Source organism: Nothobranchius furzeri, chromosome 1 (genome assembly GCF_043380555.1).
Source record: "Nothobranchius furzeri strain GRZ-AD chromosome 1, NfurGRZ-RIMD1, whole genome shotgun sequence".
Taxonomy (NCBI): Eukaryota; Metazoa; Chordata; class Actinopteri; order Cyprinodontiformes; family Nothobranchiidae; genus Nothobranchius; species Nothobranchius furzeri.
Window position 1 is genome coordinate 29353250 of NC_091741.1, and position 16919 is coordinate 29370168.

The 16919-nt window shown below is 44.7% G+C and overlaps 2 protein-coding genes across 5 annotated transcripts in view; one reads left to right on the forward strand and one right to left on the reverse strand.

The window, feature by feature from the left end:
• The window catches only part of brd8b (bromodomain containing 8b), a 28924-nt gene extending 12309 nt beyond the window's left edge, over positions 1-16615 (forward strand). Inside the window, exons 18-19 of one of the 4 annotated variants that reach the window (XM_054738085.2) lie at positions 13568-13612; positions 16437-16615. In XM_054738085.2, coding sequence (XP_054594060.2) covers positions 13568-13612; positions 16437-16556 — 165 coding nt within the window. In that variant the 3' untranslated portion in view covers positions 16557-16615. Of the gene's footprint in view, positions 1-1728; positions 1774-2345; positions 2884-13567; positions 13613-16436 lie in introns of those variants that run through there. The other 3 variants (XM_054738084.2, XM_015950657.3, XM_015950808.3) reach the window with 3 other exon arrangements.
• Positions 3496-4930, reverse strand: LOC107379916 (DNA damage-inducible transcript 4-like protein). Its single transcript, XM_015950913.3, has 2 exons — positions 4630-4930; positions 3496-4170 (listed from the first exon to the last, which is right to left on the reverse strand). The coding sequence occupies exons 1-2, from the start codon at positions 4790-4792 to the stop codon at positions 3725-3727; spliced, it is 609 nt and encodes a 202-aa protein (XP_015806399.3). The 5' UTR covers positions 4793-4930; the 3' UTR covers positions 3496-3724.
• Positions 16616-16919: the final 304 nt, after the last annotated feature.

Sequence of the window (16919 nt, forward strand, 5' to 3'; positions counted from 1 at the left end):
TGTCCAAAAAGGGTTAGTTTAGGGCGTTTCTGTATGTAAATGACAGTGAGCGGACACGAGCACCGAGAGGTCACCGCATGTTTCACAAATTAGGATTTTGACCGTTTGTACGAACATTCAAATTTCTTTCATAGGAAGGAATTTAGGAATATTTCTACAAACGTTTGATGAACGAAGGCCCTGGAAATCGTTCTAATTGAAACAACGCCCAACCCTACCAGTATGGCTTAACCAGTATCTAACTGGGTTGTGCCTGACTGTAGGAGACTAGTTGTGTCGGTATTACACCTCCAACCTTGTCTGATGCTTCAGACCGGGTCAGACTCACAGAAACCAAACAAACGCCTCTGTGGGTTTCCTCAGAAGAAATCTTTTCCTCACATTTTCTAAATTCCTGCAACAAGAAGAATGAAGGAAAGTTGAGAGTTCTCCCAAATGTCTCTAGACGTCACGGAGACTTGGTCGCAGCCCTGCGAGATTCTGGTTTTAGGGCCCATTTGTTGGTGGAGGTCAACTATGAAGAAACATGCAACTAGGCGGATCAATCCGTGCAGTCCTAGTGTAGCCCCCACATCCACAGCGGGTGTGTCCTTCAACCGTGGAGCGGTTTGCTAAATCAACCCTTTCATTGACTTGTAATGATTTGGATAATCCAGGTTTGTTGTTATTATTGTGTGTGTGTGTGTGTGTGTGTGTGTGTGTGTGTGTGTGTGTGTGTGTGTGTGTGTGTGTGTGTGTGTGTGTGTGTGTGTGTGTGTGTGTTTACCTGAAAACTGAGGACATCAGTACCAAAATGAGGATATTTTGCTGGTCCTCACCATGGTGTAAATTAGGGCTGCACGATATTAGGAAATCCTGCGATATTCGATAACCGTGATTAATATTGCGATGACGATATTACTTGCGATAAATAAAAACTTAACTCAGGAACAAAAATAATCAAAAACAAAGAAATTAAAAATTCATGAAAATGAGAAAAGCAAAAGATGTGAAGAAAGGGAAAAAGAAAATGAACAAGAAAAGACAATCGGTGGATCCCTGGAAAAGCACAACGAAGCTAACTCGGGTGTTTGCTAACCATCAAAATGAAGTGCCGTCCGCCTCGGGGGCGGGCATCTAACCTACGAGAACCCACCCGATTGGCCAGATGGGTGAAGAGCTCCATTTGATTAGTTAAAAAAACCTCATGCTTCTGTTTGATTGACAGAACGCATCATGTGTAGCAAACATTTGAGCTGACCCTTTACTGCGACATTTATCTGTTCTTTGCGATATGCATATTGTGCACGCTGATATCGCGATAACGATATATTTACAATATATTGTGCAGCCCTAGTGTAAATTAAGTTTTAGTTAAGGTTAGGAGTAGACTGGTTATGGTTAAGGGTTAGGCACAACCCAGTCACTGAAATGAATGGAAGTCAATGACGGTCCTCACAACGAATGCTCGACTAGAGGGTGTGTTCAGGTTGTGGTCCAAACGGATCCTCGCTACACGTGATTTACGCGCTTTAGTCTATGGAGGAACTGTTCATGGTGATGACCTTCCAGCTGATCTTTCTCCTGCATGTCTGGCTGAAACTCTTCATTCCTCTGTCTCTGTGTGTGTGTGTGTGTGTGTCCCATCCTGTGGTGTCGCTCTTCAGCCTTTTATTAAACTTTGCTTCCTCACACACACGTGTGTGTCTCTGCTTGGTCTTTCTCACTCCGATGTTTGTCCTCCTGCAGGACAGTGTCCCAATGGCCTCTCCTGCTTTCCTTCTGTCTCTCTTTGTAAGTATTCAGGTCCTCCCTCAGACCTGACCAGAACCTGGCCCGTCTCAGAGCAAACACCACCCACACCCACAACGCCACTCACCGTCTGATCTTATTGTTTGGTTTTTGGGTTATTTCTGTCTTTGTGCCTAAAGAAACAAGACAGAAATGTGAGCAATTTTGTGAATATTTATCATCTCATTGTCATCCTCATCGATGTTATTGGACCTGAGGACCTTCTCGGTTTCCTTGCTTGTTATTTTGGCAGAAATCAGTCGTGTAGTCTGTCTGATTTTGCAGTTTCACTGAGGCACCATGAGCCGGCTCCAGTAACCCTCCATCATTCCAGCTTCCCGTTTCTTTTTTTGGTTCAGTTGTCCGTGCCTCTGCATGTTCTAATTTCTCCTCCTCTTTGATTTCTGGTCCTCCCTGTACGTCCTGCCCCTCATCTGAGGAGGAAGTCCTCCGAGGTGGACCGTGCTGTCATTTTTATTTTGTGTCTAGCTCGGGTCACATCACACAGCTCTTCAAATAAAAACTTTCTTCCAGTTTACCAGGAATGTCTGTCCTCACACGTGTTTCTGCTGCAGGACGGAGGCACCAGGGGTCGCCGTAGCGCCATGGAGGCCGACCTCAAAATGAAGAAGTAGAGCGAGCTTGTTGAGACGCCGTGCACCAGGAGCCTGGTTTAAAAGGTCGATCACAGCGAGCTGGATATTTCCTGGAGCAGTTTGACTCCGTCATGTTTCTCCGCGGAGAACAAACTGGATCTTTAGATTAAAGGAACCAAACCTTTTCACCAGCAACGCTTGTTTGGGATCAAACCGTGAAGCTCAGGATGAGTTTTGCCCGTTAGATTTGATGACATTGAATGTTTTGTACCTCGTCTCTTGAATGAATCCTGCACCAACTTGTGCCCAGCTGACATCGGCTGAAAACACCAGACGGCAGCGACATGAAAACAAATGGAGCTCCGCTAAAACGTTCATTATGATTCGTTAAGACTTCATCGTTCTCTGGGTTATCCAGGGTCTGTCTCGCTGATCAGGAGTGGCTCGGTTTGATCCAGTCCGCTGGCCAGGACAAACAAGTGCATGATTTATGAATAAAATCCACATAATCATTTAAGCAGACCCTTTTCAAAGCATGACTTCAGATGGAAGTTAAATCTGATTAAACAGATTAGTCAGGAAAGGGAAATCAGGAGTTTATGTTGGATTTATCTCAGAAGCTGGTGAGTCTGTCTGAACCAGAGCTCAGCGGTTCCTAGTGAGAAGATAACCTAACCAACCTCTAGGTGTTATTAAGCCCTTCACCAAGTCTGGACAAGGTGGGCCGAGTTTGTTACTGCTGGTATTAGGATGTAGTCTCTGTGTGTGTTCACGTTGTAAATGGTTTTAGACCGCTGTTGGGATGTTTTAGATGGACATCCAAAGTTCTGTACCACGGGAGGGTCCTTAGTCCGAGTGGCTGCATCATCATGTTCTGTGTGTGTGTGTATACATTTATTTGTTAAAGATTTGACCTAAAAGCTGAGGTCAGAGTTCATTTAATGCAGGATTTACTTCAGAAAACTACGGATTACGGACGTCAGTCAGCGACAGAATTTTACCATCGCTGAGTCTCACTGATCCCTGAGTTCCCAGTTTCATGATGCAGGAGAGGTTTCTTATTAAAGCCGAGTTTCAGTCTAAAGCATCCTCTGGTCGGTGATACTGTAGTAAAGTACCGTACACAGGACAGTGTAAATTATTTATTTAGCAGCTTTATAAATACAAAAACAGAATTCAGGAGGGACCAGCACCTTCCTGATGGAAATTAAGATCTTCAGTGTTTCCAGTAAATACTGACAATCTCAACGTGCCGTTTGAGGACCTGCTCAAAGTTCATGTATGAATAAAAAAATCTGAGCATATTACAGTGCATGACAACTTCTTGTACACTATAAAAATCAGAATGAGTCGTCGCTTCACTTCTCGCTGAAGTCCTGAACAACAGGACTGGCAGAAGAGTAGAGCTTCCTCTTCACCAGCCGGTACTCCGGTCTCAGCTTCAGAACCTTGTTGAAGATGTGTTTCAGAGACGGCCAGCCGTCCTCCTTGTCCACCTTGAGGACCACAGAAAGTTCAAAGGTCGGGGTGACACTTGGATCAGGAAAGAAAGTCCCCACAGTCTTCAGGCCATCTTTGTCGTCGACGTAGAGTGCAATGGAGGCCCCTCGGAGCCCACAGGGCTCGTCCGATGAGGAGCAGAGGATGTGATGGCCAATCCTGGTGAGCAGGTGACGGGGCAGCAGCACCACCTGGCAGAGGAGGGTGGAGGTCTTCGCCTCCGTCAAGCAGCGCTCCAACTGCTGGGTCACATTCTGGTGGAGGAGCCGTTGTTCATCCTCCAGACCGGGGTCCAAGTTGGTGACTAACGAGATAAAGAGTTGACAAGTTAATTCACGTTTCTTTTGTAAAGTTTATAACCGGTCTCAGCGATATCGTAGGAGGGGAGTGGCTTAGGCTTTCCCATATGTGTGATGACAGGTTTGTTTAGTTTTAAAGAAACCGAAGCAGCCCCAACACTCGGAATTAAATATTTGGTAATTATGTTAAATTGTTGAATCTCCTCAGACTGTTGGGCCACCCCTCTGAGACTTCCTGGCCCCGCCCCTGTCAGGTGACGACATCACCCGAGTCAGACTCAATCAGCTGACGGCAGGCTCACCGCTTCAGGTGAATCAGACTTTTCCAGACTTATTTACCCCTAACTAGTTTCACACGAGTCTTTCTATACGGTGAGATACTTCTGAACTGGTTTAAACCTGCTTTTGAGAGGACAGAAGGAAGACCGCTCTACACCCCTCTAGTAAAAACCAAAATCACTCACAAGAGGAGCAGTTTTCTCTCTCGTCGTAGCTGTCGACGCTCCCCCGCCGGACCGAACTCATCTCTCGGGAGGCTTTTTGTTGGAAGGAATACTTTCCGATCATGTCTTCCTCAGACAGCAAGGACACTCCGTGTCCGAAAGGCGTAGCTGCTGTGTAAACCATCCTGACTCTTCTCTCTGAAGCTCCGGCGCGTGCCCCGAGTCTTGTCTCTCTGTAGCATCCATGAATGAGTCGAGCTGCGCGGCCGGGTCGACTGCGCTGAGCCTTTATACCGAAGGCGCCGCCGCTTGAGTCAGCCGAGGATGGGATGGGCGGAGCTAAAAAACTGGATTCATCCAGAAACTTCCTGGTTCACGCAACGTGACCGCGGGTTGCAGAATGGGAGGAGTCACGTGGGTTACTAACGGTCAACTTCATGAAAGCTCTGTGAGAGATTTCATCAGTCTGAAACAAACACACCCGTGGTTTTAATTCTTCATTTAGAATAGAATCGAATAGACTTTATTAATCCCACAGTGGGGAAATTCATTCGTTACAGGAGCACATACACTTAGAGAAAATGAACAAATAATAAAGCAAAGGTAAGCACACAGTCATAAGCTATTATTGTTACCTTCAACCAATAAAAAACTAATAAAAATAGAAAATGTAGTTTCTAAAATTACACAGCATAAGACATACTGCACAAGCCTTGAACACATACTGAATATTGACGTTGGCGTGTGTAAAGGGATAATAGTGATGGGAATTCCGGTTCTTTTTAGAGAGCCGGCTTTTTCGGCTCCCAAGTAACTCCTCAGATTTTCTGTTGCGTACAGTACATTTATAACCAAAATAATGCTAAACTATATGTAAAATGATTTACTAATGTAAGAAAATGCAATATATCAAATATTTATCTTTTCTATGGATTTATAGCACTTTAAGAAATCTCCACTTTCCGACTGCCGGCGCTCATTTTCTCACCGTATTCGTCGCACTCTCCTCTCTCTCGCTCACCATTTTCCTCCTCATTCCCTCTCGTCTCCCTCCACCTGCATGTGCTCTGCTGTGTGTCTGAGTCTGATCCTCCCTCTTCCCCACCCCTACTGCTCTGTGTGTGGACGGTCTGGACACGCAGTTACACATGTTGACCAATCGCCTGTAGCTTTCACCAAAGCGGGGGGGGGGGGGGGGGGCGCTCCCGTCGACGAGCCGGCTCCCGTCGTTCACTTCAAAGAGCCGGCTCTTAGAGCCGATTCGTTCACGACCGACACGGGATAATGCCAGTATCAGTTAAGCTGAGGAGTTGAACACTCTTACTACTGAGGGAATCGGTCTGTGGAGCTATACATGGCCTCCACAGTGGAATAGAGTTGGTGGGATGGGTTTTACCCATCGACATACATATATGGACAATGGGTTTCCATAGGCTCCAATAATAAGTTTTTGCACTAAAATGGGAGGTGGCCACCACCGCCAATTTGACCGTGTCACAGGTTCCGTCAAGCCCAGACAATTCCATAAAAGGGAAGAGAGGTGGAGCTGAGGGTGGGGCTGTAAGGCTGGGATCAACTGAAGACACCCGGTCGAACTAGCTACAAGCTAACCTGAAGCTAACCCAAAGCTAATGCGGAGGTGGGAGCTAAGCTAAAGGAGGTAACAACCTAGCTACAACCGGAGTTAACTGTGCACAACACCAGAGCTTCTGAGTCAGAGATACGCCGGGCTGACCGCTGGGTAAAACCGGGTGGAACACAGAGGTCTCGGAGACCTCCACAAGCCGGCAGCCGCACAGCAGACAAGCGCCGCTGCGATCTGAGATGCGCAGAGCTGCTGCTGGGGAGAACCGGGTGGAAAGGTTTCCATCCCAGAGCTCCACAAGCCGTCAGCCCGCGCATCAGACAGAGATGCACCGAGCTGCAGGGAGGGGAGAACCGGGTGGAAAACATCGGTCTCCCGAGAGCTCCACAAGCCGATAGTGGGAACCCAGCTCCACCAACATGTTATATTTCAACCCATTTTCTAAAGTGCAGCATTATGTTAAATGCACTGGGTTTTACCCTATTACATTTAAATTTCATGGTTAAACAGTACATGTTAAAATCTAAGCTCAGCTCGGCAGTGACCTAAAATACATAAATATAATTTTACTTACCAAAAAAAATGAAGTGGAGACTCCTTGGACGCTCTATTAGTGCAATTAATGCCACAGCAAGTCATTTTGTCCAACAATTGCACAAATAATATCCAAACAAGAATACACACACACAGAGACTCAAAATCCCAGAGCAGTTTCCAGGTCAGACCGAGGCTCTACTGAGGCCTTTCCACGGATCTAGCTCTGTGGTCACGTGGGTCTGATACTCATTAATTATACAGAATTTAAGCTTTTAGTACACTTAAACAGAAGCCTGAGAAAAAAATTCACCCCCCTCAGAGTTGTCATGAGTGTAAACTAGATCATTTAAACCAAAAACATGTTCTGGTACCAGGCTGTAAACATGTTTATTTCTGCTGTGAAATTGGTATTTTTAACATGGGAGTCGATGAGGATTTGCTCGCTTCTGACACCAGCCCCTAGTGGATGAGGGTGGAACTGCAATTTTTGGTACTTCCGGGTTGAGACCAATTTCTGAGCCGCATTGTGGGGGCTTGGTTTTACCAAGATGGAGGTCAGCTTCGCCATCATCCTCCTTTCACACATTTCCTCAACAAAATCTAGTTGGCAGCCCAGAATTGAGATGGCTATTTTAACTAGCTTGTTCAGTTTCTCCCTGTTGTGAGAGCTGCCTGCGTGCCAACACCCCAATATTTACTGGTGAGTGAGGACTGTTTCTCTGGAAGTCAACATTTCCCTTTGTCTCACTGGTGTTCAAGCGAAGGTGGTTACGCTCATGCCAGTCAACAAAGTCCACGATGACTGACCTGTACTCCAGGGGCCTCATTTATCAACCGTACAACTAAGAACGAAGCACATCGCGCCTGTTCATAGATCCCTACACTGGTTACCAGTAAACCACAGAATAAATTTCAAAGTTCTCCTACTAGTTTATAAATCACTCAATGGTATGGGACCAAAATACATGTCAGATCTCATTCCTGCATTTACACCCAATAGGGCTCGGAGATCCTTAGGAACCAATCAGCTGGTAGAACCTCAGATCAGAACCAAACAGGGTGAAGATGCTTTTAGCTACTAAGCTGCTCACAAATGGAATCCGCTCCCCCAGGAGCTCAGATCTGATCCAACTCTAGGGTTGTTTAAATCAAAACTTAAAACCCTATTTTACTCCTCAGCCTTTGGATAGTTTCTTATGCTGCATCGTTTCCACTGTAATCTGTGATGTAATTGCTCAACCTTACTTCGGTCTTTTCCTTTTAGCTCTAAATTATAATTTCATCTGTGTACATTTTTATTTGTGTTCTCCTGTTTGTTGTTGTGCCATGCTAATTGTAAAGCACATTGAATTACCCCTGCGTTTGAAATGTGCTCTATAAACAAAGCTGCCTACCAATGTAAATGGTCATGAAAATAAAGAAAACACATTGAATGAGACAGGTGTGTCCAAACCTTTGGCCTGTAATGTAGATGGTTAATGCAGTCAGATGTTCACTCCTGCACCCATCATCTTCTGCAGTAGAGATAGCTGGATGGTGTTGAATGCACTTGAGAAGTATAAAAACATGATTCTCACAATACTTTTTATTTTTTATTTTTGCATCTCGAGGGGAGTCAGCACCCTTGTGCTGCAGGAAGATGAGGGCATCCTCCAACCCCATGTTTGCTTTACAGTATGTGGAAATTTGAGTGGGTCTATCTCTAGACTCACCGTGGAGCATAGCGTAGTGTAGCAGTTTTTGGGGTTTTATGTTAAAGGTACTTTGGAAAGCAAATATGGAAAACAAATTAGCTTAAGAAATTGTTTTCATGCCTTTTAATAATGTTATAATATGGTAGCTATAAAAATATTGTGAAGATAAAAAAAAATTAATAAAGTGGTTTTCTCGTATTTGTCAAAAAACCTCAGCCAATAACACGATTTGGACCGGAAGAAACTATTGGACCATACGGTTGTCGGTCTCACCAAACCGCCACACTTTTGCACTTCCCTGCCTCCTACAGTCATTGTGCACTTGCATATTTAGCAACAGAACACTACTGGTGTGAGAGGTTCTCCGATCAATAATATCAGAGAAGGGGAAACAGCCGGCTGCTACCACTTCAACTTTAGGGCAAACTACTAGAGGTACAAAAAGAAAAACACAATTGAAGTTGCGGACAAAAAAGACGTTTAGATGTAGAAAACGGCAGCTGGTGTTTAGCACTTTCTCATTTCCTCTGGCAATGTGGGTTTCTGGTTCTGGCAGAGCAATGCTAGTTTATTAGATACCTGCAGTATTAACAGGAGCGGAAATGCAAATGTTACAGCTGCTGCGTTGAAATTCACTAGTTTGGAGTGGGATAAAAACACAACATTCGTTTTAAGTTGACGCATATTTTGTGCGCAAGTGCTTTTGCATATCTGTGGTGTTTCCTTCCTTTGATGAAATATCTACTTTGTAAGTATTGCAAGTTGCCCTGTTGTCATCCTGTCTCATAAAGTATAATCAAACTTTTGAGCATTTGAACAGCTTGCCCCAGTTTCACACTGGAAGCATCTGCGGTGCGAAACGGCTGTAGAACGGTTCACCTGCAAACTTCAAAGCGGTCCATTTCACACCGGGAGTGTCTTCGCCGCGGTATGGCTTCCTCGATGAACTTGCAAGTTCACAAAGTCCCTCAAGATTTTCGCCATCCTCCTCGTTACTCGCGAGATCGCAAGGTCCCTCAAGACGTCAAAGATCAGTTTGTTTATGCAATCCGCCATTAAACCAAAAAGAAGGAAATCATGTTTGAAATCGCTGTTTGAGGTACCATTACCATATTTATATATATATATAAAATGTTGTTCTTCTCCACTGCCAGGATTAAAGCCCTGAAAAACACACAGTTGCACTTCTGGAACAACACTAGGAGTAAATAAGCCGTTGGGTCACACGTAAGCTACATATATATGAAATGACATCACAGCTATACTTTTATTTTGAAAATTACCGGGGAGCGAGAACTAATGTGAATTGCAGGACACACTGATCATCGACTCTTCGAACGCACCTTGCGGCCCCGGGTTCCTCCCGGGGCTACGCCTGTCTGAGGGTCGCTTTCCAAATGAAAAAAAAAAAGAAAATTACCGGGGATTTACACTGAAACTTTTTGTGATTTCCTGTCTAGCTCTATGTTAACTGTGGAAATTGATGTGTCCCAGAAGTAGCTCGTGGCAAATGTAGAACCTCACCCAATTTTTTTGCGGCGCAGCACGCCGCTTCTGGGACATGCCTGAAAAATGCCGTGTCGCAGCCGGTTTCAAACAAATGTGGCAGGGTGTAGAAACGAGGGCCTGGGCGGGATTTGATCCCCAGACTCCCGGGTGAGAGTCATGCACACTAACCTGTCAGCCAAAGGGACATCCCCTTGGCCAAGTACCCAGGGCGCATGATCAATCGGGACACTGTGACAGGACGCTCACACTGCCACATCTTCCCCCCTCTTTCCACAAGCAGGTCCTCGTGCTCCCGCGCAGGGTGCCACAAACTTCACATTCATGGACCTACTTGACAGTACTACATGGATCCTGCCGACACAAAGATTAGAACGGATTCTATTTGAAGCAGTGCCGTTCCGCTGCCATTCCACGCCGCTAATGCTTTCAGTGTGAACCCAGGGTTAGTCACCATGTTTCCTGCTGAGTAAATGCGCAAACTACGCAACGTAGCTTGCGTAAACGAGGTAACGTATGTGGTGATGTCATTCGTGCCGACTGTAATTGATAAGGGAACTGTTTGCAAAAGTGGCTAAAAATTCCTAGGAATTGAAACAGTGGGAGCTGGTGCTCACCAAGAGGTTTTTGATTCCCACCCCTAGCACTGGTGATGAGGTACATTAGGGTGTCAAACTCCAGTCCTTGAGGACCGGTATCCTGCGTATTTTTGTTGTTCCCCTATTCCAACACAGTTACCGTAATTTCCAGCCTACAAGCCGCAATTATTTCCCTGTGCTTTGAAGCCTGCGCCCGGTATCATGGTGCGGCTCATGTGTAGATTTTTGTTGGCCAACAACCACTAGAGGCACTCTCCAGCAGTAAAGTGAGACAGGCACGGCAAAACGTTATGCGCGGAAGAAGACCCTCTTTGATTTAAAGCGGCACGTTTACACATCAGACACACCCTCGTCATGGAAAACACACGGAGGAATGCATGTGCTGCAGCTGTCAAGTTAACAGCGATCGATCTGGCCGTCAAACAAGGAAACAGAGCCACCGCACGGGAGCTTGGCATAAATAAATCAATGGTGCAGCGTTGGAGGCGGCAGCGGGAAGAACTCAGTCAATGTAAAAAACGACAAAAGCTTTCAGAGGAAATAAAAGCAGATGGCCGGATTTGGAAAACATTCCCGAAGACTGGGTGAACACACAAAGAGCAGACGGCCGAGGTGTTTCCACTGTGCAGATCATTACTAACCAGGCATGTTATGTGTGCAGTTTTTATTTTCTAATCGGGGCTTGTTAATGCTGTGTCAGCGCTGTTCTTCTCTTCTAAACATGCATGCAAATGACCGGTAATAACGTGACAGTGCTGTTTTTATTTTATAACCATCCAGAAATATGAATGCTATCAGCGCTGTTTTCTTTTCTAAACTTGCAGGCACGTTCACCCGTGTTTAAAATTCGTTTTGTTGAATTAAAACAACAACGAAAAACCTCAGTGTAGCGTCTTTCTGTCTAATTATCTTATGTTATGGCCGTACATGCGCTGTGCGCCGGAGACCTGCATGCGCCGCGGCTTGTATTCGAGTGCGGCGTGTGTGTAGAAAACCTTTTTTTGTTTTTGTTGGTGCGGCTTATATTGAAGTGGGCTCTATAGTCCGGAAATTACGGTAATTCACCTGCGCAGCAGCTCATCAAGGTCTCCAGAAGCCTGTTAATCACCTGCTGATTGAAATCAGGTGTGTTGAAACAGGGAAAACACAAAAACATGTGGGATAGCGCCTTGCAGCCCTGGAGGACCGGAGTTTGACATCTGTGAGCTACATTGTAGCCACAGCTACCCTGGGATACACAGAGGCAAGGCTGCCATACACAGGCAACACGGGTCCCTCTTACCTCTAGAAAAACTATAAATATTCAAGCTTAGTCAATAGGATCAATTATATGAGTTAATAGCTGAACGTCCAAGAGTAAAACCTGCGTTAGCCTTTGTTTAATGTGGAGTTACACTTTTATATGTCGTACACATGTACAAAAAACAATAAAAATGTTTAAAATAAACAATGATTACAAAAAGAGCCTCAGGCTTTAGTTTACTTGAAATTCCTTTTAGTTAACACGTGATTCTTCTGAGATATCTCTTTTCCATTTTAAATGTGTCTAGACATGAACTTTGCTTCACCCACAGGTGAGTAACGCGATCTGACACGACGTTTACAGTCACTCACACACACCTGAGAAGGTTCTCAGAAGTTCCATCCATAAGCATGGAAACAGTTTACCCTCTTTTATGTGCTCAATATCCCAAAAACTATCAGAACTTCAACGGAAAAGGTTCAGATGGATTAAATCCACGTTTAGGGGCGGGTTTTGAATATTGAATAATTCAAATTCTGTATAACAACAAAAAGCTTTTCAGGTCTTTGTTTTATTTCATTTTTGAGAATTTTATTCCATTAATAAATTTCTACAAAACTCAGTCATTTAAAGAAAATGAATGATTTTTTTCCCCTTTTATGTATTCATCCTGATAGCCCTCTGAGAACCCTTCCCCCCCGTAATTTAACCTGCTGCTAGGATGTGAAAGCAAAGGTTACATCTGAGTCACCTTCTTTAGAAATCTCCCCACTGTGACATCACAGCCAATAACTAATCCCATTACCAGTTGCTGTTGTCCGGAGTCTTGTCACCAAGAAGGAAGTGTAGTTTGGTTAATTTCTTTGGAAATGCAGGGGAACTACAGGATGTGATTAATCTCAGTGACCGGTACCAGCGTTCAGCAGAAATATTGTTTATTCACCTCATGGCTTTAATTTACTGTTTTGTTTCTAAAGCTCAAAACAAGCTTTAAGAAAGACAATTATGAGGTTTTTCTGCCGCACATCCCTAAAATTAAAGTAATGCGTTTGCAAGCTGCAATCTACAAGTAACCAGTAGGCGGAGTTGACAAAACCAGCAAGACACGCTCGCCGTGTCACTCTGTCTCTGGCTTAGAGGTCTTTCACACTATCTACAATACAGCTGCTGTGATCTCAGCATTAACCAGTTACTGACCTCTTCTACTGACGCCATGTTTGTTTTGGTTTTACCCGACAATCCTGGACCCTATCCGGTCTGATTTCAATACTGTGGATCCTACTGGAACACTCCACTACTATATGCAGTGCGGCAGCAAGTGTGTGTGAGCAAAGACACAGCAAGTTTAAAAAGCATGTATTTTCCCAGGCTTACAAGTCATTAATTAAAATATGAGTAAAGTTTACCTTTAATTAGTAATCAAATCAATCACTAAAGTGGGAATTCAGGGAAGGAAGGTTGGAGATTCCTGACCAGCGTTGAACTGGCTGACGTGTAAAAACTTTGGCATCTTCAGTAACAAAGTCATTATTTTCCCTTCTGTTGGTTTTCACCTCAGTAACTGGATCACAGCCAACATGAGGGAACGCGTTGCCACGGTGTTTTTACTTTGGGATAAACGTGCTGTGGTTGTCTTGTGGTGCTAATGCTAGTTAGCCTGGTTTCTGCGAACAGCTGGAAGATCCAGCTTTGAATGTAGTCATGGGCTAGGATGCTACTAGGAGAATCAGGCACTTGTACATACAGAGCGTGGGTTTGTCTCACTAACCAAGTCCTTCTCTGGTCTTGTTTACAGTCACGAGTCTGTGTTGCTGAAGCATCGCTGGTCTCTGCTCCTGAGGTTAGAAAAGTTAGCTTCTCTGTTTGTTGTCCAACTTTATTTTTTTATGAAGACATATTTATCATGACTCACTGTTTAGTGTTTATTCTTAATAGAGAACATAACTCTAACCCCCCCCCCCCCCCCCCCCCCCCCCGCCACTCATTTCATGGTTTTGAGGAGGGAATGGCGGCGCTGTTGAAAAATTTACAGAAAGTGTCTCGGTCACTTTCGATAGACAATTAAAAATTGGGCATGTCTCTTTGCGGGCCTGCCGCAGACCCCTTGCATCCACTCATCGTGACGTGTGTCTCCGTACCCACACAGATGGAGAAGTTTACGTTAGGTTTGTTCACACCGAATGCATGTGGACCAGTTTCTGTACGACTGCTGGTCGGACCACCATTCACAATGACTACGGTTCATTCATGTCACCAGAAATGTGCTCCCCGTCCCACTGCATTCCACTGTGGAGGCCACAGACAGCTCCTTCAGCGGTAGACTGTAGCCCCCTTAGGACAGGCCATGAAAAACGGAAATGTTTGGGAATCTGTCCGTAAGACCTTTGTGTCTGAATACAAACATCCGGATAACCTTTTCCGTAATTAAACCGGACGACGCCCCTAGTAACAGGACCGGACTTGTCACGGACAAGGTGGCTGCTTCAGACTGGTGAGGTCGAGTTCCGGACAGGGAGGAGGGGGAGGAGGAGGGGACCGGGGGACGCTGTGTGCACCTAGATAGCCCGCTGCTGTAGCATGCGGCGAACCATGGCAGCTCGCTTCCTACCGTACCGTCTCCTAGACGTGCGACGGAGCGCTTCACACCCCTTCCGTGATTCCTTTAACCATTGAGCTTCATCATCCAGGTCTCTTTGTGTGCGCAGAATTATGCTTAACATAAGTCCGACCAGTGAGAGGAATTCTATCTCTTCGTCGGCCATGTTTGATTGAATGGCTTTGTTTAGGTAAAGGACGCATGTACGCCCGCCGCACTATGTTTACACAATATCCGGGTACGGCCTTCCCACCCCCTCCCCCTCAGACATCTGGAACTTTCCCCTGCTGTGTGAACGCAGCCGAAAGGACAAGTTCAGGTACAAAAGTGGTGTGTCTGAAAACACAGCTCTGGTTAAAAACCGGACTGAGTTGTTCACACATATTCCAGAATGTCTGTCTGAAAAGGGCTTGAGACGTCCCAGATGTAAAACAAAACGCTACCGTAGGTCATTCATCCCCTCTGCATTAAGAGTGTATAACTCCTCAGTTTAACTGGTACTGGCATTATCCTGGTACACAATAACATCGGTGCAGATTTCAGTATGTGTTCAATATGTGTGAAATACTGGAGGTACATTAGTATGTCTGTGTCACTTATGCTGCACAGTTCTAGAAACCCAAGTTTTCTTTTATTCCTTGTTTCACGTGGTAGAAGGTTACAAAAATAGCTTATGTGTTTGCCTGTAATCTTATTATTCTTCTTACTTTCCTCTAAGTGTTAGTGCTGTTGTAAAAAGTGACCCCCCCCCCCCCACTGTGTGATCAATAATGTCTATTCTATCCTAAAAGCCAGACAAAACAATGCAACGTGGGTTATATTTAGAAAAATACCTTGCTGAAACATGTCTCACTTCCTATCTTGTTTGTGTAATCTTTTTAACGTCATGGCAATCTGCATTTGATGAAGAAATAGACTTCAAACGGAAACTTTCCGGCACTCCGCATCCGCATCTGCACTGCAGCCAGTGTGAATGCTCTGAATGGGCTCTGATTTGATCGATGTGGAATCCGTATGAAGTCCGTACCACATCCATATTCAGTGTGAACAAGGCTTCACTCATTAATATTCATGATGATAATCTTATTGGCTAAAGACAAAACAACTCTTCTACTGCCTCCGTTTGGTCTTCTTTTTTGGTTAAAAAAGGCAACGTTGATGTTTAATCTCCACACATAATATAATCCTGAAAATGTTCCTCCATAGTCTTTTTTACAAGACACACGGTGCTGGCAAATCAGCATAATATTACCGCAATGGTGTGTCTTAGAAACACGCCATGCTGGCATGGTGATACGCGACTTTTGGGGCATTTGTTCCGCCTCAGTAATGTTGCGGCAATTGTCTGTCTGACCACTTATAAACAACCTAAAGCTCCCTGACGCCGCTTCAGCGTTGCCACAAATTGACGGCATTGTTTCACACAAACGGCTCATGATGTGGAGTGGCTCGCTAACGGTTAGCTTCTAATAAGTGAGACAGGCCTTCTTCCAAATCACAAGCCAAAGTGGGCGGGGCCACACATTCTAATTTTCCCTGTGACACAAACGAGACCAAGGGTGTTTCTCAATGCCAAGGAACCTTGCATTGATGCCTTGACCCCGCCCCGGTTGCCTAGGAGATACGCCATCGGGAGCCGCCAAGACGTGTTCCAATGTTCATGTTCTACCGAGGCGTGGGTTCTCCGTTTGTTAGCCGTTTAGCTAGCTGAGCAAGGATACACGGGAGGTGTCTTGTAGCCTAGCCTTGGTCAAAAATTACGCAGAATACACCGCGGTATTTTCAAAAGGATGGCGGATCAGAAGCCAACAGCTACTTTGGGGGCAAATTTCAAGTTTAAAAGTAAGACAACTAATTTAAAATGTGTTTTTAGATCCAAAGAAGTTATCTATGGTTGGTTAGTTGCTTAGTAGTTGCAGTTTCGGTGGCTAGCGGGTAGTAACTCACTAATATATTTAATTTAATAAACATATACACAATTTAAAAAGTAAAAGCCTCGTTATATGTTTATGTTTATTTATTTGGCAGACGCTTTTATCCAAAATGACATACAATTTTTTACTTGTAGGGGAAACCGGAGTACCCGGAAGAAACCCACGCATGCATGGGGAGAACATACAACTCCACGCAGAAAGGCCACAGCCAAGTTTCGAACCTGCAACCTTCTTGCAACAGGCAACAGTGCTAACAACTGCGCCACCATGCATATATATTTATATTGAAACCAATACATATAAAATATTACGTTATCTCCCGTGTCATGTGATGTTACGTGACCGCCGTGGAAGCCGTGGTCACATGATGCAAATCTGTTCCATTTAACTGCTTTATTCGACCAAGGAAGGACAGTGTCCTCGTAAGCAAGGCGCCTGGCATTGAGAAACACCCTGCATTTTTCTGACCTGTTTGTTTTCCTGTCTATTTCCTGTGTGCGTTTAATGGTGATAGGGATCGAATAAAAGAATCACATTAATACGCAACTTATTATTATTATTATTATTATTGTCATCATTATTATTATTATTATTGTCATTATTATTATTATTATTAT

What these genes read in the sequence shown, in the direction of transcription:
- LOC107379916 (XM_015950913.3), bottom strand. Translation starts at nt 4,792, where the DNA reads ATGGTTTACACAGCAGCTACGCCTTTCGGACACGGAGTGTCCTTGCTG. An exon ending in GAGAGAAAACTGCTCCTCTT is followed by an intron (nt 4,171 to 4,629) that starts GTGAGTGATTTT and finishes TTATCTCGTTAG; the next exon opens with TCACCAACTTGGACCCCGGT.